General features: G+C 44.6%; 1 protein-coding gene across 1 annotated transcript in view; it reads left to right on the forward strand.

Annotated features, from left to right (window-relative positions):
- DYNC2I1 (dynein 2 intermediate chain 1) overlaps positions 1 to 16,957 on the forward strand; it is a 104,115-nt gene extending 87,158 nt beyond the window's left edge. Inside the window, exons 17-23 of the mRNA XM_040434199.1 lie at positions 4,062 to 4,123; positions 7,438 to 7,489; positions 7,582 to 7,642; positions 8,055 to 8,154; positions 10,136 to 10,267; positions 14,746 to 14,969; positions 16,660 to 16,957. Of these exons, the coding sequence (XP_040290133.1) occupies positions 4,062 to 4,123; positions 7,438 to 7,489; positions 7,582 to 7,642; positions 8,055 to 8,154; positions 10,136 to 10,267; positions 14,746 to 14,969; positions 16,660 to 16,828 (800 nt within the window). The 3' untranslated portion in view covers positions 16,829 to 16,957. The remainder of the gene's footprint in view (positions 1 to 4,061; positions 4,124 to 7,437; positions 7,490 to 7,581; positions 7,643 to 8,054; positions 8,155 to 10,135; positions 10,268 to 14,745; positions 14,970 to 16,659) is intronic.
- Positions 16,958 to 24,939: the final 7,982 nt, after the last annotated feature.

A 24,939-nucleotide genomic window follows, 5' to 3' on the forward strand; every position in this document is an offset into this window, starting at 1 on the left:
GTTCCTGTGTCCCCCAATGAAGAGCAAAAAAGAGATTTTACTGGTAAGGATTACAAAAATCTCCTTTTTCGTCAGGGTCCATTCTCACGCAAATTGCGGATCTGCAATAGAAATGCCTATTCTTGTCCGCAGCTGGGGAAGTTTGGGGCCGCGGACCGGAAATGCGGATGCGGCCAGCACACTGTGTGCTGTCCGCATTTTTTCCGTCCCTATTGAAAATGAATGGGTCCGCACCCATTCCGCATAATTGCGGAATGGATCCAGACCCAAAGTGCGGACGTGTGAATGGACCCTTATTGTAAGTCAAAATCAGGTGCTGGTCAAAAACATAAAAGGTGCAGATCTTTACTGGTTTTGGCTCACAATCACTGATGGAAATAACTGAGCAAATAACTGAAGTGTGAACTCAGCCATAGGCCTCATGCACACGACCGTTGTGTGCATCCGTGGCCGTTGTTCCGTTTTCCGTGATTTTCTCCGGACCCATTGACTTTCAATGGGTCCGTTGAAAACTCGGAAAATGCACCGTTGTTCATCCGCGGCCGTGATCCGTGTTTCCTGTCCGTCAAAAAATATGACCTGTCCTATTTTTTTGACGGACAACGGTTCACGGACCCATTCAAGTCAATGGGTCCGTGAAAAAACACGGATGCACACAAGATTGGCATCCGCGTCCGTGATCCGTGGCCGTAGACAGTATATTCTAACACAGAGGCGTTCCCATGGTGATGGGGACGCTTCAAGTTAGAATATACTAAGAACTTTGTACATGACTGCCCCCTGCTGCCTGGCAGCACCCGATCTCTTACAGGGGGCTGTGATCCGCACAATTAATCTCTCAGGTGTCGAACCTGAGGGGTTAATTGTGCGTATCATAGCCCCCTGTAAGAGATCAGGTGCTGCCAGGCAGGAGGGGGCACACCCCCCTCCCTCCCCAGTTTTAAATTCATTGGTGGCCAGTGTGCCCCCCCCCCTCCCTCCCCTGTATTACTGTACATTCATTGGTGGCCAGTGTGCCCCCCCCTCCCTCCCCTGTATTACTGTACATTCATTGGTGGCCAGTGGGCCCCCCCTCCCTCCCCTGTATTACTGTACATTCATTGGTGGCCAGTGGGCCCCCCTCCCTCCCCTGTATTACTGTACATTCATTGGTGGCCAGTGCGGCCCCCCCTCCCTCCCCCTCCTAATTAAAATCCCCCCCCCCCCCCCATCATTGGTGGCAGTGGAGACGCTTAGCAATTTTTAGAAGCATTATACTTACCTGCGAGCTGCGAAGTCTGTGACCGACCGGGCGCTCCTCCTACTGGTAAGTGACAGGTCTGTGCTATAAGCAATGCGCCGCACAGACCTTTCACTTACCAGTAGGAGGAGCGGCCGGTCACAGACATCGCAGGTAAGTATAATGCTTCTAAAAATTGCTAAGTAACCATGGCAACCAGGACTGCAGTAGCGTCCTGGTTGCCATGGTTACCGATCGGAGCCGCAGCGATTAAACTGGGACTCCGATCGGAACTCTCCGCTGCCACCAATGATGGGGGGGGGGGGGGGATTTTAATTAGGAGGGGGAGGAAGGGGGGGCCCACTGGCCACCAATGAATGTACAGTAATACAGGGGAGGGAGGGGGGGCCGCACTGGCCACCAATGAATGTACAGTAATACAGGGAAGGGAGGGGGGGCCCACTGGCCACCAATGAATGTACAGTAATACAGGGGAGGGAGGGGGGCCCACTGGCCACCAATGAATGTACAGTAATACAGGGGAGGGAGGGGGGGCCGCACTGGCCACCAATAAGGTTAAATACAGGGGAGGGAGGGGGTCTGCCCCCTCCTGCCTGGCAGCACCTGATCTTTTACAGGGGGCTATGATACGCACAATTAACCCCTCGGGTGCGGCACCTGAGGGGTTAATTGTGCGGATCACAGCCCCCTGTAAGAGATCGGGTGCTGCCATGCAGCAGGGGGCAGTCATGTACACAGTTCGTAGTTTATTCTAACTTGAGGCGTCCCCATCACTATGGGAACGCCTCTGTGTTAGAATATACCATCGGATATGAGTTTTCACGATATAACTCAAATCCGATCGTATATTCTAACATAGAGGCGTTCCCATGGTGATGGGGACGCTTCAAGTTAAAATATACCATCGGATTGGAGAAAACTCCGATCCGATAGTGTAATAGGGACTCCTGACTTTACATTGAAAGTCAATGGGGGACGGATCAGTTTGCAATTGCACCATATTGTGTCAACGTCAAACGGATCCGTCCCCATTGACTTGCATTGTAAGTCAGGACGGATCAGTTTGGCTCCGCACGGCCAGGCGGACACCAAAACGACTTTTTCCTTCATGTCCGTGGATCCTCCAAAAATCAAGGAAGACCCACCGAAGAAAAAATGGACACGCATCACGGAAAAACTGAACCCGTTTTTGCGGACCGCAAAAAAAACCGGTCATGTGCATGAGGCCTTACCTAGATCTCACTTGCTCTCCTCTTCACACCATACATTCATCTATGTGATTATGTCTATGCATGGACTTGCTGCTCAGCCATTACATGTTTCACTTGTACTTTGTTAGCTCTTAGCCATCAGGTGAAGATATGTGTACAAATTGTGAATTTCTGGGATGGGAGCGTTAAACACCTGTTGTAGTGGTGGGTGAACGCCAGATTGAAGTTTGACCTTTAAAGTCAGCCCACACATTCCAGTGGCACGTTTTAAAATTACACACAATTCATGCTAGAAAATATAGCAGGAGAATGGCGTGCCATTTATCTTTAAGGTGGCGTGCTAGCAGGTACTTGGTAAAAATATTACTTTTATAGCCTTAGTTTAACCTGTTGTGGGGCCATACATCCGGTAGCTTGCACATACGTCTTAAAAATAACTATTCTTAGAACACCTTTGTATTCAGTACATACAAAGAGAAATTACAGTAATGTCAGACTGCAGTTCTAATATCCCTGTACTGAAGAGGTTGGCGCTGTACAACCAACGGAAAATTAATGTAGATCTACCGTAGTAGCAAGTAGATGCACTGCTGTGAACAGAGCTCCAGATGACTGCTTAGTAGGTTGCTTCAAAATGCCAAATGATATATAGTCTGGGTCCCAGCTGCATGGACACAGAATTAAAACATGATGTTTTGCCTGCCTGCAGCCACCACTAGAGGGAGCTCACTGTGTTATTATTGAGCTCAGTATATGACTGTATGCAGTAAACAGCTGTGCTCCCTCTAGTGGCTGCTGTAGGTAGCCATTTGTATCTTTCCTTCCACAATTGATTAATAATGTTGATTTTTAATTTGACAACCAAAATGTATAATTTGGCTCCTACATTTTTAGACTTAGGAACCAAAGGTGCCCAAGTGATTTATTTTTTTATTTTTTAGCCTGGAACCCTGCTGAAATGGGAGTGGGGGTTTACTGGCATTGTGCAAGTTGAATATTAATGTGGAAACTTTTCCTTTTTACTATCCTGCATCTGTGTTCTACTAAAGACTCCCTTTAACAGCTGGGCTCTGGTTCTGACATATCCTCCCCATTCTGTGAGTGGGATGCATGCTCGCATACCTCTCTCTGATCTCTGATCAAAGGGGAGAGGCCGTATTTATTCATCCGTTTCTTCATCCTTCCTTAACATCTATTGCCAAAAGCATCTGCATGCTCTGGCTCTTCATTACTTCATAGATGTCAGTGACCCGTAAGGCTGGTTATAGTCATTCATATACAACCATGCACAGGATCATCTGCGGGTGCTCTCGTATAACTCTGTCGCTGGTAAATGCTCCATTCTTAATCTGAAGTTTAGATTGCAGCAGATACAGTTTTGACAGATTTTTTCATGTTAACAGTTGTTAGGACCCAGGAAAGGTGGTACTTGTGTATGGCCAGGTTAGCTGGACATATAAGAGACAGTTGCATAGTTCTCTTTAGACATTTTCCCCATCCTTATATCGTTTGCTCTGACACAATCAATACAATGTGGAAATCGTTGTCATTGTGTGGTATACAGTATTCTTACATTTGACTTCTGTGATTATGTTATTAATTCTTTGCAGAAATGTCAGGTTTGTCATTTCAAGTTGCATCACTAGATGAAAGTGGCCATCTTATTTTGTGGGTAAGTTTGAAGGATAAATGCAATAAAACCCATATATGTTTCCTTTAAAGCGGTTGGCCGGGAATGCTTAAAGGGGTTGGTCACTCTCTGGCTACATCTGGCAAATGTGTATATAAGATGGCTAGATTGCACTTACTAATATAACCATTGTTGAAATTCTGCACCATTTTCTATATTTCATAAGGTATGCCCCTTGTTTGCCCAGTCTTTTGTGCTGTCCACAAAATGGCCGCTGATGGAGAGTCATGTGACCAGGCAGATCACCTCCATGTGATGTCTCCTGCATTCTAACACACCGTATCTGCACTAAACTCCCATGACCGGTTCAGTGTATTTGAACGGAGGAGGCATCACCTGGAGGTGATTTGCTTGGTCAGATGACCCTCCATCAGCAGCCATTTTATGGACAAGACCTGTCTACACAGCACAAAAGACTTGGAACACAAGGTGGCATACCTTATGAAATATAGAAAATGGTGCCGAATTTTACCAAAGGCTATATTAGTGAGTGCCAATATATTCGTCTTACAAACACATTGGTCAACAGTAACCAGAAAGATGGCCAACCCCTCCGTGAGCCCTGCAGCTCTACGCCGCTCTGATCCTGCACGCTGGCTCCTGTGTGTCCATCTTCTGGTCCCTGGTTTGTTTACTTCCTCCTGGGCTTGACCACCTGCTCTTCTTCAGCAAATGACTGAATTCAACTGTGACATGTCCACAGGAGACACGTCACCACTGAAGCCAGTTTATGGTTGCATTGAAGGTGACCATGCCTGAAGGGAAGTAAACAAGCTGAGGACTGGAAGACGGACCTACGGGACACCAGCGTGCAGGACCAGAGCGGCAGCGAGCAGCTAAGTATGAATCTTTCATTAGTGGAGGCAGGCTGCAGGCATCAGTTAAAAGTTAATCAAAAAGCAGAACAAGTAGTTGGCACTGCCTCGTGAGTTCAAGCTATCCACTGGAGTGGCAGTCCGGACTCTCAATGTAAGGTAGTGGTCAGTCTATACAGTTAATCAAAAATCAGCACATGGCGGCACTCACCAACTGGAAAACATTCAGCACTTTATTACTTCCATTAATGTCAATGCAGGCGAACAGTAAGGCTACTGGCGTTGTACTGGCACGATGGAGTATGAAATGGCCGTGGCCTGACTGTTCTCCGTCATCCAGTACCAATAGAGTGCTGAAAGTTCCATAGTTGGTAAGTGCCACCACTTTATTTCTATGAATGTGCTGATCAATTAAAAGATAGGTATTCCCGGACAGCCCCTTTAAAAGGGTTGTCTCGCAAATAAATATTACATTTATGTTGTCTACTGATGGCAAGCATAATTTTTTAATAAAAAACAAAAAATGCTCCAGGGTCTTAATATATTTACTAAATTTTTGTTACATAGCTCCCTGGTGTCCCGTCCCATTGGTCACACAGGGTCAGTCCCACCACCTAGATCAGTGGTGGCGAACCTATGGCACGGGTGCCAGAGTGGGCACTTCGGGCCCTGGAAAGATTTTGAGGCATATACCAATATGCCTTAGACTTTTCCTGCCATTCATCAGCGCAGGGCGCACTATGAACAGCACAGGCAGCGCACTGAATGTAGGCAGCTATTATAGCTAAATGATAATGTACACGGAAGATACATTGTATTGGACTGTAGTATTCAGGTTAAATTGCCGTGTTGGCACTTTGCGATAAATAAGTGGGTTTTGCGTTGCAGTTTGGGCACTCGGCCTCTAAAAGGTTCGCCATCACTGCCCTAGATGCTCTTGTACACAGCTATTCTGATTCCAGCTATTGTGGAGACCAGTTATTAATAACCGGTGCAATAAAAGCGTCTTTTTCTGTTGGATGTCTAAAAGGGACTCAAAAGAATGCCACGGTGTACTATAAGTATGGAACAGCAGTATCAAGATAGAAGCATTTTTTATTTATCCCATGTGAAATGTAATGTTTTGCTTCATCTAACAGAGAGCGGTCATATTTAATCGTGGAACAAGCCTGTTAAGCCTTAGATATATTAACTCATATTAGAGGAATGTACTTCACTGATTTACAAGTTTTTACTGGAAATCTTTCATGTAAATTGTGGAATGCCATTGGATTTTTTTTACTTAGAAAATAACAAGTCTTAAAAGTCTGGATGTGTTCTCAGCCAAAGGAACCACTGGATAAAATCCCATTGATTTGAGGGGATAGGCACAACCACTGCTCCAGACTCATATACACTTCTCATAATTAGGTGGGAATTTAGCTGCTGGACCTCTACCGCTTGACTCTTTTTCGATCTCGGATCATCACGTTATAAGTGTCCATTTTGGTGAAGTCTGAATCGTAGGAATCTTAGAAACTTTCTAACTTCTCTTCTCTAAAATTTAAAGAAGTTATTCGACCATTTGTAACTAATGACCTATCCTCTGGTTAGGTCATCAGCATCTGATCGTGGGGACCCGGCCGATCAGCTGTTTGAGAAGGCCCAGCATGCTCCTGTGAGCGCCGCAGCGTTCCCGGTCACGTGGCCTGGGCGCAGCTTAGCCCATTCAAGTGAAGATTGCATCCTGAAACTTAGTGCAAATGTTTGAGCACAAGGTAGCCACTGACATGTAAAAATGGATTTTTCACTGTCAGAGATGTCTGCAGCCTTTAAAGGGGTTGTCTGCCTTTTAGATACTGAAGGCTTATTCTCAGCATAAGTCATCAATATCAGATCGGTGGAATTCTGACGCCTGTCACCCCCACTAATCAGCGGCAGCCGTTGGCGGAAGAAACATAAGAGTGGATGGAGCTCCATCCACTGTTAAAAGGTGGACAATTAACAGAAAATGTATTTATATTCACAATATCGGTTGGAATTAAAGGGGTCATTCCATGATTAATGTAAATTATGAAAAACAGACATCATACAGTACATGACAATTTCTTTCTAACAAAGCTAGAACCAGCCCTGTACCTCACATGGATCCAGAGATCTCCCCATTCATTGCTCCAAATCCTCTGGTAGATTTACATCAAGCTGGCAGCTCAGGGGTGTGTCCCTTTTGCTGCAGCTTTCTTCCTATCACAGCTCAGAAGGCAGTTGAAAGATGCAACTGGGCATGTCCGTCCACCTCAGTGTGGTAGACAGAGAAATAAGAAAGAAAAACCAGCAGGTGGCGCTATACAGATACATTTTATTGAGTAACTCCGTGGCTATAGTAAATGTTACTTGCATTTACAGAAGTATTCAGATCCAGGCGCTGGCTTAAAAACTGCAGAATATGTTTCATGGGAAAACCCCTTTTAACTGGTTTGCATTCAATGAATGTAATTACAGGTAGTGGTGGAGCTAAGAAAAGCTGATCTTGCTGGTTCACAAAGTGACCTGGGTACGTTTTTAATATTACTTCACTTAACTATTTTCTACTTTGTTAGTAATCCAAAAGTTTAAAAAAGGCTTAACGTGTTCCTATCTGCGTAGGTTTAATCCCGGGAGGGAAAGTGAAGCTGGTACACAGCTCATCTATACACCTTAGTGACAAGTAAGTGATCTATGCCGTGTTTATGTATTCCTGATATTAGAGGCGCCAGTGTATTCTATGTACATTGTGTCTCCTTTCATGTCACTGGAGCCCTTGTTTCCTTCTACAATACTCTGTTCTACAGTAACCTTTGGGTGGTCAGGAGGGAGAAGAGCTAGTACCACCCTGCTGTGTCTGGGTGCTCCTTTCTTCTTCATCTGACTTCCTATGGGGCGATATTGAGGCTAAATAGAACCTTATACACCCTTTTCTTAAAAGTTGCTGTTGACATGGTTATGTCCAACTGCTGGCTGCTTGCTGGGATCTCGCATATATACGTGCACCACATTTGTTATATTATTGGCTTTACAAAAACATTAACTGAAGTCAGTCTTGTGACATGCGCATGACTTTTTATTTTTTTCCTCTCTAGATTTTTTCACAAAGGTGTTCTGATGCTGGGAAGCCCACAAACTTTGAGTATTAAGTTTCTTCCTCGGGACTTCAATCATTTTGTCATTGGAACCGATATTGTAAGTTACAGCACATACACATTTCCAGTACGTTTGTTCACATCACAAAAGTGTTGATGGAATCTGTTAACTTCTGTGAAAGGATAACAATAATACCTGTCAGTAGTAATACATTAGTATTAAATTTTTCCTGGGTGACATTTAGAGAATTATCATTTTCTGAACACATTTACAGTAGGCTGTATTTTTTGCACTGTAAGACACACCTGCCCATAAGATGCACCTAGGTTTTAGAGGAAGAACAATATTTTTCATCAGACCTCACATCAGACCCCCAATGTTAAGTAGACCGCAGATCAGACCCCTTCCTTAGACCCCCACTGTTAATCACCTCTCTTGTTCCGGACGCCGGGGCTCTTCCTGCTGCGCTGTACTATGACCCAACGTCACACAGAGTGCGCCTACGTCCTCCCGCTGTACACAGGTCACAGCACAGCGCGGCACTGACAGAAGAAGAGCAGGGAACGGTGAGTACTGTCAGCACAAGGAGCGATGTATTCCCCGTTCCAGGGTCCGACTGTACTAATTAATATCCGCTCTATAAGACGCACAGATGTTTGTCCCCCACTTTTTGGGTAAAATGTGCGTCTTACAGGGTGAAAAAATATGATCCTTTTAATTTCTCCAAAAAAGTCAGTGGTTACCAAATTGTGCCATGTACTTTGTGAACAGCTGTTGATGTATTTCAATGTTACACAGTGGAGAAGTAGTAATTCCCTACTATGACCTTTACTGTGACCTTTTTTAAGAATTGGAGTGTTACCCCACAGGGAATCTGTCACCATAAAAACCTCCCTGAACTGTTATCATGTGCGGACAGCTAAGGCTACTTTCACACCTGCGTTCGGTGCGGATCCGTCTTGTATCTGCACAGACGGATCCACACCGATAATGCAAACGCTTGTATCCGTTCAGAACGGATCCGTTTGCATTATCCTTTAAAAAAAAAAGTCTAAGTCAAATGGGGGACGGATCCGTTTTCAATTGCACCATATTGTGTCAGTGAAAACGGATCCGTCCACATTGACTTACATTGTAAGTCAGGACGGATCCTTTTGGCTCCGCATTATCAGGCGGACGCTAAAACGCTGCAAGCAGCGTCTTCGTGTCCGCCTCCAGAGCAGAATGGAGACGGGACGGAGCCAAACTGATGCATTCTGAGCGGATCCTTGTCCATTCAGAATGCATTGGGGCTGAACTGATCCGTTTTGGGCCGCTTGTGAGAGCCCTGAAAACGGATCTCACAAGGAGACCCAGAAACGCCAGTGTGAAAGTATCCTAAGTAGACACAAATTCCACTTGCTGATTTTCACCCCCCTGCACTAATCAGGCAGATGATCCATGTTCTGTATTGTAATGCATCCCCTGGACTCCTAAGCTTAGAGAAACAGTACAGCGGACTCCTAAATGCCTTATCGCATACAGAGCAGTGGATGCTTGCCAGGTTACTGCGCGGGAGATGATAATGACATTGTTGGAATCTATGGAGGAGATTTATCCAAACTGGTGCAAAACTGGCTTAGTTGCCCATAATACCCAATCAGATTGATCCTTTCATTTTCCAAATGAAAGATGGAATCTGATTTGTTACTATTTGTAACTAAGCCAGTTTTCCTTTGCATTAATCTTTGCTTACTATGGCATCTGTTCACAGCCCACATTCCCTTCCCGGTGAGGGTTCTCCTTGAACGAGGTGAGGTTTTTCTCATTAGGACATCCCCTTTTATGAGCAGAGATCCACTACAGGGCAGCTTTCACTCTGGAAAACGGAACCCAATCCTATGTTAGCTGGTGATGAATGCGTTTGATTGGGTGCCATGTTAATAGTAGCATGTGATTTTCTGACTGCCACTGGGTCTGTGTTCAGAAAAAGAATTGTCCCTTTTAGGATTGTGTTTTATAACCGAGATTACCTTCTAGTATTGAAAGCTCATTTATATACTGTTTTATATTCTAACAACTTTAATGTATTTTTTCTTAGGGTTTAGTTACTCATGGAACACGATATGGATTGATAGAGCCTCCTATGCAATACACGCCTCTACACGACAAGCTCAGGCCGTCACAGGTCACAGCCATTGATTTCTCACCATTTGGAGCTGCTGCGTTTTTGGTATGTACTTCATCTGGAACCCATACAATCACGAGAACGGGGACTTTATACCTTTATACCTCCCGAAATGAACGGAGTGGCAGGTGGAACATATGCACTGCCTCTCCACTGACGGCTATGGGAGTTCTGGAGACAGATGAGTACAGTGCTCAGCTATTTCTGGAACTCCCATACAGATGAATGGAGCAGCAGTGTGCATGCCTGACCTGCTGGTCCTTTAATTTCGTGAGGCTCTGAGTTGTACTGGATCCCCGTTCTCGTGATTGGCGGTCCCAGCAGTAGGATCCCCAACGATCTAATAGTTTTTTCTTGTCGATAGGGGATAACGTGTCCCAACCAGAACATCCCTTTAAATTCAAAGCATGTCAATTTATACTTAGAGTTTTCCACCCAAAGGGCAAAATTCCAGCAAATCCACTGCAAAATCTGCAGCATAGAATGCATTTATGTATAATATATGTATATCTATTTAATATGATTGGATACTTATACTTATGTCACTTTTTATATTGGGACTTTATTGGTCTTTACTTATTGATCATCAGGTGAATTCTAAGGCCTTATGCACACACATGTCCGTGTTTCATTTCGGAAACCATGGGTCCGCAAAATACAGATACCTTCTGTGTGCATTCTGTATTTTTCTCACTCCCATCATAAACCCCTTAAGGACTCGGTCCTATTTCACCTTAAGGACTTGGCCATTTTATGAAAATCTGACCAGTGTCACTTTATGTGGTGATAACTTTAAAATGCTTTTACTTATCCAGGCCATTCTGAGAATGTTTTTTCATCACATATTGTACTTCATAACACTGGTAAAATGGAGTAAAAAAAAATTCATTTTTATTTATAAAAAAATACCAAATTTACCAAAATTTGGGAAAAATTAGCAAATTTCCAAGTTTCAATTTCTCTACTTCTATAATAGATAGTAATACCTCCAAAAATAGCTATTAGTTTACATTCCCCATACAGTATGTCTACTTCATGTTTGGATCATTTTGGGAATGCCATTTTATTTTTTGGGGACGTTATAAGGCTTAGAAGTTTAGATGCAAATCTTGAAAATTTTCAAAAACCCACTACACCCCTCAAGGTATTCAAAACTGATTTTACAAATATTATTAACCCTTTACCTGTTCCACAAGAGTTGATGGCAAATGGAGATCAAATTTCAGAATTTCAATTTTTTGCCCAATTTTTTTATTTTAATAAATTTTTTCCACTAACAAAGCAAGGGTTAACAGCCAAATAAAACTCTATATTTATTGCCCTGACTCTACGGTTTACAGAAACACCCGATATGTGGTCGTACACCACTCTACGGCCCCACGTCAGGGCGTAGAGGGAGAGGAACGCCGTGTGGTTTTTGGAAGGCAGATTTCGCTGCACTGGTTTATTTACACCATGTCCCTTTTGAAGCCCCCTGATGCACCCCTAGAGTAGAAACTCCAAAAATGTGACCCCATTTTGGAAACTACGGGATAAGGTGGCAGTTTTTTTGGTACTATTTTAGGGTACATATGATTTTTGGTTGCTCTATATTACACTTTTTGTGAAGCAAAGTAACCAAAAATAGAAATTCAGAAATTTCATCTCCATTTGCCATTGACTCTTGTGGAACACTTAAAGGGTTAACAAAGTTTGTAAAATCAGTTTTGATTACCTTGAGGGGTGTAGTTTCTTAAAAGTGGGTCACTTTTTGGAGTTTCTACTCTAGGGGTGCATCAGGGCGGCTTCAAATGGGACATGGTGTCAAAAACAAGTCCAGCAAAAACTGCCTTCCAAAATCCATATGACATTCCATTCCTTCTGCGCCCGGCTGTGTGCCCGTACAGAGGTTTACGACCACATATGGGGTGTTTCTGTAAACTAAAGAATCAGGGCAATAAATATTGAGTTTTGTTTGGCTGTTAACCCTTGCTTTGTTACGGTAAAAAATTGATTAAAATGGAAAATTTGCCAAAAAATATCATTTTAGTGTCTCCATAGTCTGAGAGCCATAGTTTTTTAATTTTTTGGGCGATTGTCTTAGTTAGGGTCTCATTTTTTGCAGGATGAGATGACTGTTTTAATGGTATGATTTTGGGGTGCATATACATTTTTGATCGCTTGCTATTACACTTTTTGTGATGTAAGGTGACAAAATTATGGCTTTTTTACACCATTTTTATTTTTTATTTTTACGTTGTTCACCTGAGGGGTTAGATGATGTGATATTTTTATAGAGCAGGTTCTTACGGACACGGCAATACCTAATTTGTGTACACAATAATATAATTTTTTAAACCCAAAAAACTTGTTTTAGTGTCTCCATAGTCTGAGAGCCATATTTTTTTTTATTTTTTGGGCCATTGTCTCATGTAGGGGCTAATTTTTTGCGGGATTGGAATTTGAATGGTACTATTTTGGCGTACATACGACTTTTTTAATCACTTTTATTACCTATTTTTTGGAAGTAAGGTGAGCAAAATTTTAATTTCATCATAGTTTTTATTTTTTATGGCGTTCACCCTGCGGGGAATGTAACATGATTGTTTTATAGATCGGGTCGTTACGGACGCGGTGATATATAAAATGTGTAGGGAATTACATTTTTTTAATTTTTAATCAGGGAAAAATGTTTTTTTTTTTTTTTTTTTACTTTTTTAACATTTTTTTTTTACCCAGACCCACTTGGTTCTTGAAGATCCAGTGGGTCTGATGTCTGTATAATACAGTACATACAGTTCACTATATACACTTACACTTTGTCTGAACAGATCTCTGCCTTTAGCACAGATCTGTTCAGCACCATGGACAGCAGGATGCCTGAGAAGGCGTCCTGTTGCCATGGGAACCTTCCCTGTCTGCCACAACTGAGCAGACGGGGAAGGGGAGGGAGGAGGGCTCCCTCCCTCTGTCACCCCATCCTGTCCGGGGGCTGCAAAGGCACAGCAGCGCCCCGATGGGAGAGGATGGGAGCTCCCTCCCTCTTCACCTCTTCTATACAGCGGTCCCTACGGCCCGCGTTATGGAAGGGGTTAAAACGGCGGACATCTGCACAGATGTCAGCCGTTTGAATCGGAGTGTCAGCAATGAGCTGACACTCTGATTCAACTGCTCGGCCATCCTGAAAATAAACGAGGTGGGGCGGGCGGAAGATCGCGCACCCGCCCCCCACACTGCCGCACGCCTCCCTCCCGCACCGCCCGCAATCCGCCCCTCCGCTGCGCCCGCAGGCACAAAAACACAGAGGGCTGCAGGGTGGAAGGGGTTAACTTTCAAAAATATGGGCACTTTGAGGTTTCTGATCCTTGCGGTCACGGACCGCAGGGATCAGAAACTTGCATAAGCGCTAAAAACCGCAGGTCTGAATTGACCTGCGGTTTGTAGCGATCGGCAATGCGGGTGGGGTGACAGGACCCCCCTAGGCATTGTCACAGGGTGCCTGATGAATGATTTCAACAGGCACCCTGTTCCAATCACTGCCAGCCGTGCGGCAGTGATCAAAACTACACAGGACTTACCGGTACGCCCTGGGTCCTTAAGGACTCGGGAAACAGGGCGTACCGGTACGCCCTAAGTCCCTAAGGGGTTAAGAATTACTGTTCTTGTCAACAATATGGACCGGATTAGGACATGTGCTAGAATTTGAGGAATGGCCACGCGGATCCGCAAAAAATACAGATGTGTGTATGGTACCATAGAAATGAATGGGTCATTGTGTTACCTGCCAAAAATGCAGATAGCACACGGATGAAAAGTACGATCAGGCACGTGAGGCCTAATTGGTGCACGGCCATTTGGGGTATTTATATGGCTGTTTGTACGTGGTTTTGTTGCATAGAAGCCAAAACGTTGCAGGAATGCTGACGTCTGTGGTACTTCGTCCGATGTCTTTTGGACAGGTATGAACTAACCCTGAGACACAGACTGTTGTACGTGTACCTGTTCCCCACAGGTATTACAAATAATCCATTGTGTTGCTCTCACTCAGTTCCGTTCCCTACAGACCCCGTCGTGTCGGGTGCGGTTGAGATCTGTTGTACGGCTGATCCAGCAAAGTGTCGTGGCTTCCATTATGAACCTAAAGGCTGTTACGCCTGCAGATTTTTCGGCAGATGATCGCTAACGAACGTTCATATGAACACTCGTTAGCGATCATCTTGCAGTGTAATACTGCCGCTGATTACCTGCTCGTTCATCGGGTAATTGTGATGTTTAAGCATGGTTAAAAATCATAATTTGCCGGCAGCAGAGCATGCTGTCTAATTACCGATCTGCCACTGGCAAACCACTAGACAGCATGGGGATGAGCGATGGCATAACATCGCTAGCTAGCAGGCGATTGCCGGGATGGAACGCTTCCCTCCCGACAATCTCTTGCTCAGTTGGCCTGTTTAATACAGGAGCAGGACCTAAAATGAGATAAGGGTGTTTGAGAGTTAAAGTATTAGAAAATAATGCATTTCTTTGCATTTTGTTTCATGAAGGCAGGATGTTCAGATGGCTCCATAAGATTGCACACAATGAGCACAGAGTTCCCAGCGATGCAGTGGAATGACAGCACTAATGGCCAGTCTGTTACGGCGCTACAATGGTCCTTCACTAGACCCACTGTGTTCTTTGTCCTGGATGCAGCATCTTCCATCTACATATGGGATTTGTCACAGAATGATTTACATCCAATCGCCAAAGAATCCATTACGCCTGACAAGTGAGTAAACATTAGTTCATGTTAAAGTGTTTCTCCATCCAGCAGCAAAATTCTTACATGCATAATGAATAAAACCGAGACTGCTTATTGTTCCAGATGAGTGATGACTGAGGAGCAATGTGTGCCATATGCATTAAAGGGGTTATCCAGTGTCACCAGCGAGCTCCCTGTTCACCTGTCTGCATAGACACGTAGCTGTGGTTCATCTGTTTAAAACGCAGTTTTTCTTTTGTTGATCTGAGGCTCCGTTTCCAAGTTATAATACTTTTTCTTAATATGCAAATGAGGCCTTTGGTGCAATGAGGGCGTCACTATTACTTTCTGTGCACTCGGGCTTCGCTCCTTTCTGTGGTCAGCCCCTCCCTCGATGCTTTGCCAATGCTTGGCTGTGTCAGTCAAGGCAGCACGGGAGGGGCAGACCTCAGAAAGGATTGGAGCTCGGGTGCAACAACAGCAATGGTGACGCCCTCATTGCTCCAAAGGTCTAATTTGCATATTAAGAGAAAATATTATAACTCTGGAACGGAGCCTCGGATCAACAAAAGAAAAACAGTCTTTTAATCAGATGAATCACAGCTATGTGTCTATGCAAACAGTTTGATAAGGAAATCGCTGGTGACAGATTCCCTTTTAATGTAAGAAAATAAAAATCCGACATCATACAGTACATGACGATCTCTTTGTAACAATGCTCGAACCAGCCCCGTACCTCACGTAGGTCCAGGGTGGCATCTCATGGGTGGTTTCCTTTGAGGGGGCGTGTCCTTTCTGGTGCAGCTCTCTCCCTGTAACTGCCACAGCTTCTAGCAAAACATAGGGCTGCTGGCAGGTGGTGGATGGAACGGAGCATGTGCAACCTGCTCATTCAGCATAATAGGATGTGCACAATTACAGATTGAACAGTAGGGGGGCCATTCTAATAAAGTGAAAGGAATATCTCGGAACTGCAGCAATTTTCTAATAGAAACTACATTAGAAAAGTAATTCGTTTTTTCATGCTGAACATTAAACGACATTTAATGTTGGGACAACTCTTAAAGGGTGCATTCACACTGCGTTTGCATCGTAGGAAGGATTACTCAATGTATGGTTCCGACAGAGGCCAAAAAGACGTTCTGTTGACATCTGCTGTATGAATGGGGGCCTATGGATATGTCTGAAATATACACTGGGGGGCATTCCTGGCACATACACCAAATGTACACTGCAAATACTGAGTGAATGCACCCTTAGGTGCAGCTTTTGTATATGGAAACATGACTTCAGTAAAGAGGCATGCAAGGACCAAGTCCATCAGCAGCCCATATGGACATGTGTCTGAAAGGGCTATGCCCCCAGCCATGGTCCGCAAGATTAGCACCTGTAATCCACTAGCAGCGACGCTGTTGTGATATATTGGACAACTGTCAGTAGAATTTGCTTTCGTTTTATGATTGTGGAGGTCCAGTTCAACATCATAGACCTATAGCTGATCTGGAGAACGAAGGGACATCACTCTATTCATATGAATTGCATCTAACATACAATGTTAAGTGGCTTCTTCGACAGCAAAAATGACAGTGTATATCACATAGCACATCTGCATAGACTGATGCGTGTACAGTAGGTTGGTGGAAGATATTGGAGTTAAAAAGAGCCTACGTGCTATAATAATATAATGGAGATATTTTATTCTGCTTGATTTTCACAGTGCGCTGTGTATGTCGGTGTTTGGAGAGCCAGAAAAGAACAATAGCATAATGGGTCTGGCCTTGGGCAAATCTTCTGGAAAAGTGGAGATCCAATATATTAAGAAGAAAATAGCCAAGATCCAGCCACAAGAGTTAGACAAGTTGCATCTCATTTTACATGAGATTTGATAATGATCTGCAGTATGAATGTCAGCAGTGTAACCAATACCTTGTACAGAACTCAATTTATATTTTGCGTCCACATAAAATAATTTATTCTATGTTTTTCAGAAATATACGGTATATTTTTGTATTGCGTACATGTGATTGTTTTGACACTTACAATATTTAATCATTTGATTTGTACAAGACTTTTATAGATGATATATTTTGTAGAATAGCTTTGTATATAAAATCAAAATCAATTCAGTGGTCTTAAAGTAGTAAAGTCTAACAATTACCGTATTTTTGGGCTATAAGATGCACTTTTTATAAAAAAAAAAAATAACTCTGTAAAAAGTGCCTGCATCTTATAGTTTGCAGTAAGGATGGCCCAACAGTACCAGTCCTCCCTGGGTGCTTCCTTAGTGATCTGACAGAGCACTCATACAGCCTCTCCCTCTCTGTGATCAGTGCAGACAGGAGAGGAGGGAAAGTGATCATTCAGCACATGGAGAGGGCTATGAGGAACACAGCTCTCTCCATCATGAAGGAGGAGGAAGATATCTCTGAATAACTGCAGATGAAGAACCTTTGATGATGTCATCAGTGGGAGGAGCCAGACCAGGAAGGGGAGAAATTGGAGTTTTTATTAAAGATGTGTGTGCAGCAGAGCTATGTGTCATACCTCCCAACTTTTTGGATGATCAAAGTGGGACCCCTTGGCTAGGACTACACGGCAACACTGGTAGCGTGACAGCTGTCGCAGCCAGGATTGCTGAGTAGCGGTGATTCCATGGAAATGAATAGGATCGTCGCAACAGCTGCAAGAAATCCAGGTTGCCTAGTAGCCCTAGCCTTATGGTTTATTGTGTGAAAGTCCATTTTTCTCGCTCGTATTATTGGGGGACACAGAAGACCATGGGTACAGCTGCTGCCACTAGGAGGTGACACTGAGCAAAAAAAAAGTGTTAGCTCCTCCTCTCAGCTATACCCCTCCTGCAGACACTGAGCTAATCGGTTCTAGCTTAGTGTCCGTAGAAGGCAGACATTTTTTCTGCAGGTCTGCCAAAGTTTTTTGTTTTATTTTTCAGGTTCGAGCTGCAGGTGGGCTATCACCACCTGTTTTTCCCACACTTGAGGGGGGAGACTAGCGGGTCCTCAAGCCTGCTGCTCATTCCCCACCTCTGGAAGACAAGGAGGAACAGTGGATCTCAAATCCACTGTTACCCGCCAGCTACAGTGTCACCTTGGCTACTACTTCTGGAAGTCCCCCCTGTTACCCAAGGGGCAGCACACTGAGGAAAATGACACTGCTGGAATCAGGGTGGGCAGAGACCGTCTGGGTAAGTATATTACCTACCTCCCCTGCTGCATCCCCCCACCCCCCCTTCTGTGCCTGAGCCCCCCTATGTTTCTCCTAGACCTTGGCCCCTGGATCTGGTGACTCACCGCCTCCCATTTTTGGTCCCCGGCCCCCATCCACGCCCTGCGAGCCAGTCTTGGCTGTCGCATGTCTCCTTGGGCGGCCATCGCTTTTCTACTCGGAGCATCGGTATGCCTGCTCCCTGCCTCCTTGTTTCCCAGTGCACTCCGCTCCCTCTCTACATCGCCGCCCAAACCGGAAGTTCTTCCGGTCGGCCCCGCCTGTACTCGAGGCCCTGGCTCTGCGACCTACTGGGCCGTATCTCCCAGCGTGTTTCAAGGGCGGGATCTGTATTTTCAGAGAGCAAAAATTTTGCGGGCATGCCTTCACCCCACCAGTAAGCTCTGCCCCTTGCCTTTTGCTTAACCCCTTCCTTGCCTCAGTACTACTGTGCTGAGGAAAGTGCTAACTGGGCTCTCTGCTGAGTCCTACAGTTCTGGTCATTAGTACAGACGGATGTGGGTTCAGTTCCCCTAGCTCTGTTTTGTTAGAATTGAGTTGTATATGAAAAAAAAACAACAACTATATATTTATATATTATTAACCCTTGGAGCTATCTGGTCCTTCTAAACCTAGTTCCCACGCCATTCTGTAGGCAGAATTTCTTTGCCCTACTACTGGTACATACGTCCTATAGCGTAAGCGGAATCCTGGCACTACCGCTGGATTCCGCACTCCGCGTAGCTTACCCTCCTTCTATAGGCGGAGTAGTTACGCTACCACTGAATTCCGTGAGTCCTGTCCTTCCCTCCTTAGGCCGAAAATTGTGCTCACCACTGGACCCTGTATTTTCTGTACCATTACCCTCCTTCCATAGGTGGAGTAATTGCCCCTGCACTGGATGCCATACAGCCTGTAGCATTTCCCTCCTTCCATAGGCAGAGTACTTGCACTACCACTGGCTGCTGTACAGCCTGTAGCATAGGCGGAGTAATTACCCTTGTACTGGATACCATACAGCCTGTAGCATTACCCTCCTTCCATAGGCAGAGTAATTGCCCTTGCACTGGATACCGTACAGCCTGTAGCATTACCCCCCTTCCATAGGCGGAGTAGTTGCCCTTGCACTGGATACTGTACAGCATTTAGCATTACCCTCCTTCCATAGGCGGAGTAATTGCCCTTGCACTGGATACCTTACAGCCTGTAGCATTACCCTCCTTCCATAGGCGGAGTAATAGCCCTTGCACTGGACACCGTACAGCCTGTAGAAGTACCCTCCTTCCATATTTGGAGTAATTGTCCTTGCACTGGATGCCGTACAGCCTGTAGCGCTACCCTCCTTCCTAAGGCAGCGTAATAGCACTACCACTGAATACTGTACAGCCAGTGCCATTACCCTCCTTCCGTAGAAGGAGTAATTGCACCCCCACTGGGTTCTGTACGGCCTGTAGCATCGCCCCCCTTCCTTAGGCGGAGTAATTGCACTTCCACTGGGTACTATACGGCCCGTAGCATTATCCTCTTTCCATGGGCAGAGTACCCAATCAATACTTTTGTACCGGTTTCGATACGATAACGGGATTTCCATTTTTTCAATACATGGCTGCGCAGTCAAGTATCACAGAACTTGGAACTGGGGCACTTTGCTTATATTCTGCCATGACACTCTGCGGCTGAGGGGTTTGCGCACTTCTGCTGGGCATTAGTACGTTTTCTGTACCTGGTATAACCTACCGATTTCTATAGCACTGGCTTAGCGCCTTGTTCCCTTTACATGTACCGCATTACCTCTACAATCTACTACGGTGACAGCATCAGCAGTCTCTCCATGTGGAGTTTGGGTATGCACTTATTCAGTTTGCATATGTGAGTTGTCTACATGGCTCCCCTCACCGGGTCGAGCGGTCGTGCTGCACTCATTGTCACCCCCTAAGTGCTGGTTTTCTACTAAGCGCTTCGGCTGCTGATAGTTCTCCCCTTCCGCAGGGCGAGTAGTTGCGCTCCCCCACATACTGTTACTGCCTGCTCGGCCAGTGTTCATAGCCATTGGGTTGTCGTATGCCCCTTTCTGCAGTGGGGAACCTGCGCGGATGGTGTTGGTTCTCTTACCAGTTTTTTTTATAGGGCTTTATGGCGTTCAGGGTCCACACTCCCTTCCTGGCGCAGTATTTTTCCTATCTCTGGTTCCTGTCTGCAGCTTCAGATTAGGTCTGCCAGTTCAGACAGCCTTCCATGGAGTATCAGACGGCTTCTCTTTTCTCTTGTTCTGGAATTTAAGGTCCTCATCTACATGCCTCTGCTTACCACTATGGCGTTTTCCTGGGGGAACATTCTTATGAAGAAACCCCCTTGGCTGTAGGTCTGAAGGGGATGTTTTTGATCCTGGAGGACACTCTTCCCTGTCAGGTTCCTCCCCAATTGTTATGGCAGTTTTGGGTCGGTTCCACTGCCTTGTTCCCTTTCGGTTTCTTTGCTCCCTCAAGAATTTTTTCCTGTGGACCATTCTCATGCATGACTTCCAGGTTCTCTAGCCCTGACTTGTTCGTCATGGTGCCACTGGAGTGTTCTTCTCCTCTGGCAGTCCGGTATGGAGTGTGGGGCCTTTGCCTTCGGGCATCCCTAGTACATCCCCCATGGGGGCAAGTTTTTTTCATCTGCAGTTCTTTAGCCCTTGATATCCAGACACCATTTTCAGTTTGTCTTCTTCCACTCAGTCTTCCACTTCTTCTGCCCAGCCCGAGCCTCTGCGTATTCAGCCGTTCTCTGGCTGGCCTTTCGGGGAATGGGTCTTCCTGTCCGTTTTCAGGGTTCCTGGTGTGTCTTTCCCCCGTGTTTCTGTGCGGGGCCTTATGACCGGCCTTGGATTCGTTCTGTTCTTGTTCCCTCCCCATGGTACTGCTCTTTATCGTCCCATGATCTTCTGTGTCCCCTAATGATATGAGGGAGAAAATAGGATTTTTTGTGCTTACCTGTAAAATCCTTCTCTCGCTGAGTTCATTGGGGGACACATCTAACACCCTGTATGTACATTGCTGGTTCTCCTAGATGGGTCCTTCTGGTTCTTGATGATGACCCATCTCCAGTTTTCTTCCTTTTTAATTGTTTTCTGTTGGCTTCTCGTGGCTGCTCCTACTGCTTTGTACAAACTGATTTAGCTCACTGTTTGCAAGAGGGGTATAGCTGAGAGGAGGAGCTATCACTTTTTTTTTTTTTTTTTGTGTCCCCTCCTAGTGGCAGCAGCTATACCCATGGTCTTCTGTGTCCCCCCAATGAACTCAGCGAGAAAAGGATTTTACAGGTAAGCACAAAAAAATCCTATTTTCCTGTGTATTTATACAATTTCTACAATCCAAATTGCATCACATAATGAAATAATATACAAGGTGGACTCTAATATACAGAGAGGAACCAGACCAACATTTTCTTGATAAATATTGTAAATGTAACAATGCAAATCTAGACCTCAGATCAAAAAGAGGGACATTTAAGGGGAAAAGAGGGACAGAGCGACTTGGGTTCAAAATAAGGACACTTGGGAGGTCTGGTATGTGTATAATATACATATTCTACTGCTGTGTGTTTGTATAGTGTAATGATCATGCAGAGTAAAAAAAAAATATATATATAAATTATCTAACAGAACAAGCATGGCAGACACTACAGAGCAATGACAGGAGGCACATTTACTTGGTGGGTACATTTGATGAGGTGACCACATGCCCCATTGCTGTTTGTTACAATGGTCAGCAGATGACACCCTAAGGTTAACCAGAGTTTACCAAAACTATTAACCCCCTCTTACGGTAGACAGCAGAGTTAGTGACCTTGACCCCCCCCCCTACATTAAACTACCAGAGAAGGTTTAATAAGTAGAAAATATTTTTTTCCTGTTGTCTAAACCTGGACTGCGTGTTATAGTCTGAAAAATATGGGTACTTCCATGAGAGCCTTGTTATCCAGAATTATGCCTATTAGAAATAATCACCATTTCTGTGGCACCAGAATGATCAGAAATGGCAATTTTTCATTGGCCAGACATGTAGAGAACTTGTTTAAAGGACATCTGTCAGTAGATTTGTAGCTATGAAACTGGCTGACATTTGGCAGCTGAAGGCATCTGTGTTGGTCCCATGTTCATATGTGCCCGCATTTTTGCAAATGAGCCTCTAGGAGCAGCAGGGGAGAAAAGATCAAAAGCAATAAAACACAACTTGTTTTGTGGATTTATTTTATGACTTTTACTGCATGATATAAATGACAGGATCATTTTATTCTGTAGGACACTATGATTATGATGTTGCCAAATTTATATATTTTTATATTCTCCCCTACTGCCCCTCCCCCTCCTCCTGTAGGCTGGCTGAGATCACAGCCAGCTGAAGGGGAAGGGCTGCTTTAACTCTTCATATCTTGTGTTTGGTAGCAGCTAGATGGTCTTGTTTGAAAGCTGACAATCTAAGCATTAAAACAAGACCAGAATCACAGCATTATCTCCACTACATCGTGAGCTATAGATGTTAGAAATCGGGTCAGGAATGAAAGCTGAATTAAAAAATTACAACCTGCTTTCACTTTAAGCTGATCATAGAAGGAGTCCAGTGCAGGAATCTATTCTCCCTTACTAAGCATGCCTCCATAGCATTGCCTATCTCGTTGTATTGGCACCCGTCAAAGGTTACACCCACAAACTTAAATGCATTTTATTGGGATTTTATGTCATAGACTAACACAGTTCAGTCCAAATAGCAAATATGTGTGAAGTGAAAATAGAATGATCTGAACCATTCCATTGTAGCTCTGGCTGTATGTTTAGGGTCGTTGTCCTGCTGGAAGGTGAACCTCCAACCCAGTCTCAAGTCTAACAGGTTTTCCTCCAGGATTGCCCTCTTTTTAGCTCCATCCATCTTCCCATCAATTCTGACCAGCTAACTGAAGTGTTAGTTTTCTGCCACACATAGCGTTTTGCATTTGGGCCAAAAAGTTCAATTTTAGTCTCATCTGACCAGAGCACCTTCTTCCTACATGGCTTGTGGCAAACTGCAAATGGGACTTCTTATGGCTTGCTTTCAAAAATGGCTTTCTTCTTGTCACACTTTTATAAAGGCCAGAATTGTGGAGTACACAACTAATAGCTGTCCTGTGGACAGATTCTCCCACCTGAGCTGGGCCTCTTGGCTGCTTCTCTAATTACTGCTCTCCTTTCCTGGCCATGTCCTGGTAGGTTTGCAGTTGTCATACTCCTTACATTTCCGGATGATGGATTGAACAGAGCACTGTAAGATGCTTTACACTTCTCCAAAACTTTATAATGACCTGTTTGATGTGTTCCTTGGTTTTCATCATGCTGTTTGATCACCAATGTTTTCTAACAAACCTTTAAGGCCTTCACAGAAGAGCTGTAGTTATACTGAGAATAAATTACACACAGGTGGACTCTCTTTATGAGTACTAATCAGGTGACTTCTGAAGGCAGTTAGTCATACTGAATTTTATTTAGGGGCATAAGATTACAGGGGGGCTGAACAGAAATGCACGCCACATTTTTCAGATTTTTATTTTATAAAAAATATGGAAAACCATGTATTTATTTTCTTCTCACTTTCCACATACTTGCTACTTTGTGTTGGTCTATCACACAAAATCCCAATAAAATACATTTGAGTTTGTGGCTGTAATGTGAAAAAATGTGGAACATTTTGAAGGGGTATGAGTAATTTTCAAGACATGATAAGAGTCAGTTCTTATGTTGGAAGCAGCAGCAACTGCCAAGTTTAGGGATCTGAGCAACTTTGACAAGGGCCAAATTGTGATAGCTAGAAACTAGTGCACCTCCAAAACGGCAGGTCTTGTAGGATATTCCTAAAAAGCTACCTAAAGCAGTCAAAGATAGAACAACCAGTAACAGCATTTTGAGTGCCCAAGACTCGTTATTTATTATACTCACTTATATAGCGCTACTATATTCTGCAGCGCTTTACAGACATTAGCATCACAAGGTCCCTATCAGTATGTCTTTGGAGTGTGGGAGGAAACCCACGCAAACACGGGGAGAACATACAAACTCCATGCAGATGTTGTCCTTGGTCGGATTCGAACCTAGGACCCCAGCACTGCAAGGTACCAGTGCTAACCACTGAGCCACCATGCTAGCTTGTCTACAATATCAGATAACACTGAATGTTACATCTGGCTGCATTACCGCAGACCAGACAGAGTGCCCGTGATCTCTGTCCAGTATCAGAAGTTGCCCAGGAGCCATAGAAGAATGTGGATTTTTGTATATGAATCATATTATCTGTTACAACATGTAAACAGCGAGGAAGAGATTTTAAAAAGTGGGGCGGCGGAGCCGGATGTAGAGCTAAGCAGAAGCAGCATAGCTGTGCTACAGCCGAGTACAGCATTATAAAGTGCCCCAGAGGCACCCAAACTGCGCTGGAGCAGACCCCTCTTCACCCACTCACACCCAGGATGACACTGGAGATGACAAGGATGAAGAAAAAACCCCGGTTCCACCACAAAACTTACCTCTTTCTTCACAGCAGCACCGATCCAAGATCGCCCCCGCACATGCAGGAGGCAGCACAGACACCAATGAACTCCAGCAACAAGCGCACCATGAGGCAGCAGGTCCATGAGGAGCTGGTAAGACATATTTACCCTGCAAGTAAAACTAGTCATGTGAGTGGGGGTCTGCCCAAAGTTCTCCAGCAAGGGCAAAGTCTGACTTTAACATGAGTCCTAATACAAGCTCTGAACATGATAGGATCAC

This window comes from Bufo bufo, chromosome 5 (assembly GCF_905171765.1).
Source record: "Bufo bufo chromosome 5, aBufBuf1.1, whole genome shotgun sequence".
Taxonomy (NCBI): domain Eukaryota; kingdom Metazoa; phylum Chordata; class Amphibia; order Anura; family Bufonidae; genus Bufo; species Bufo bufo.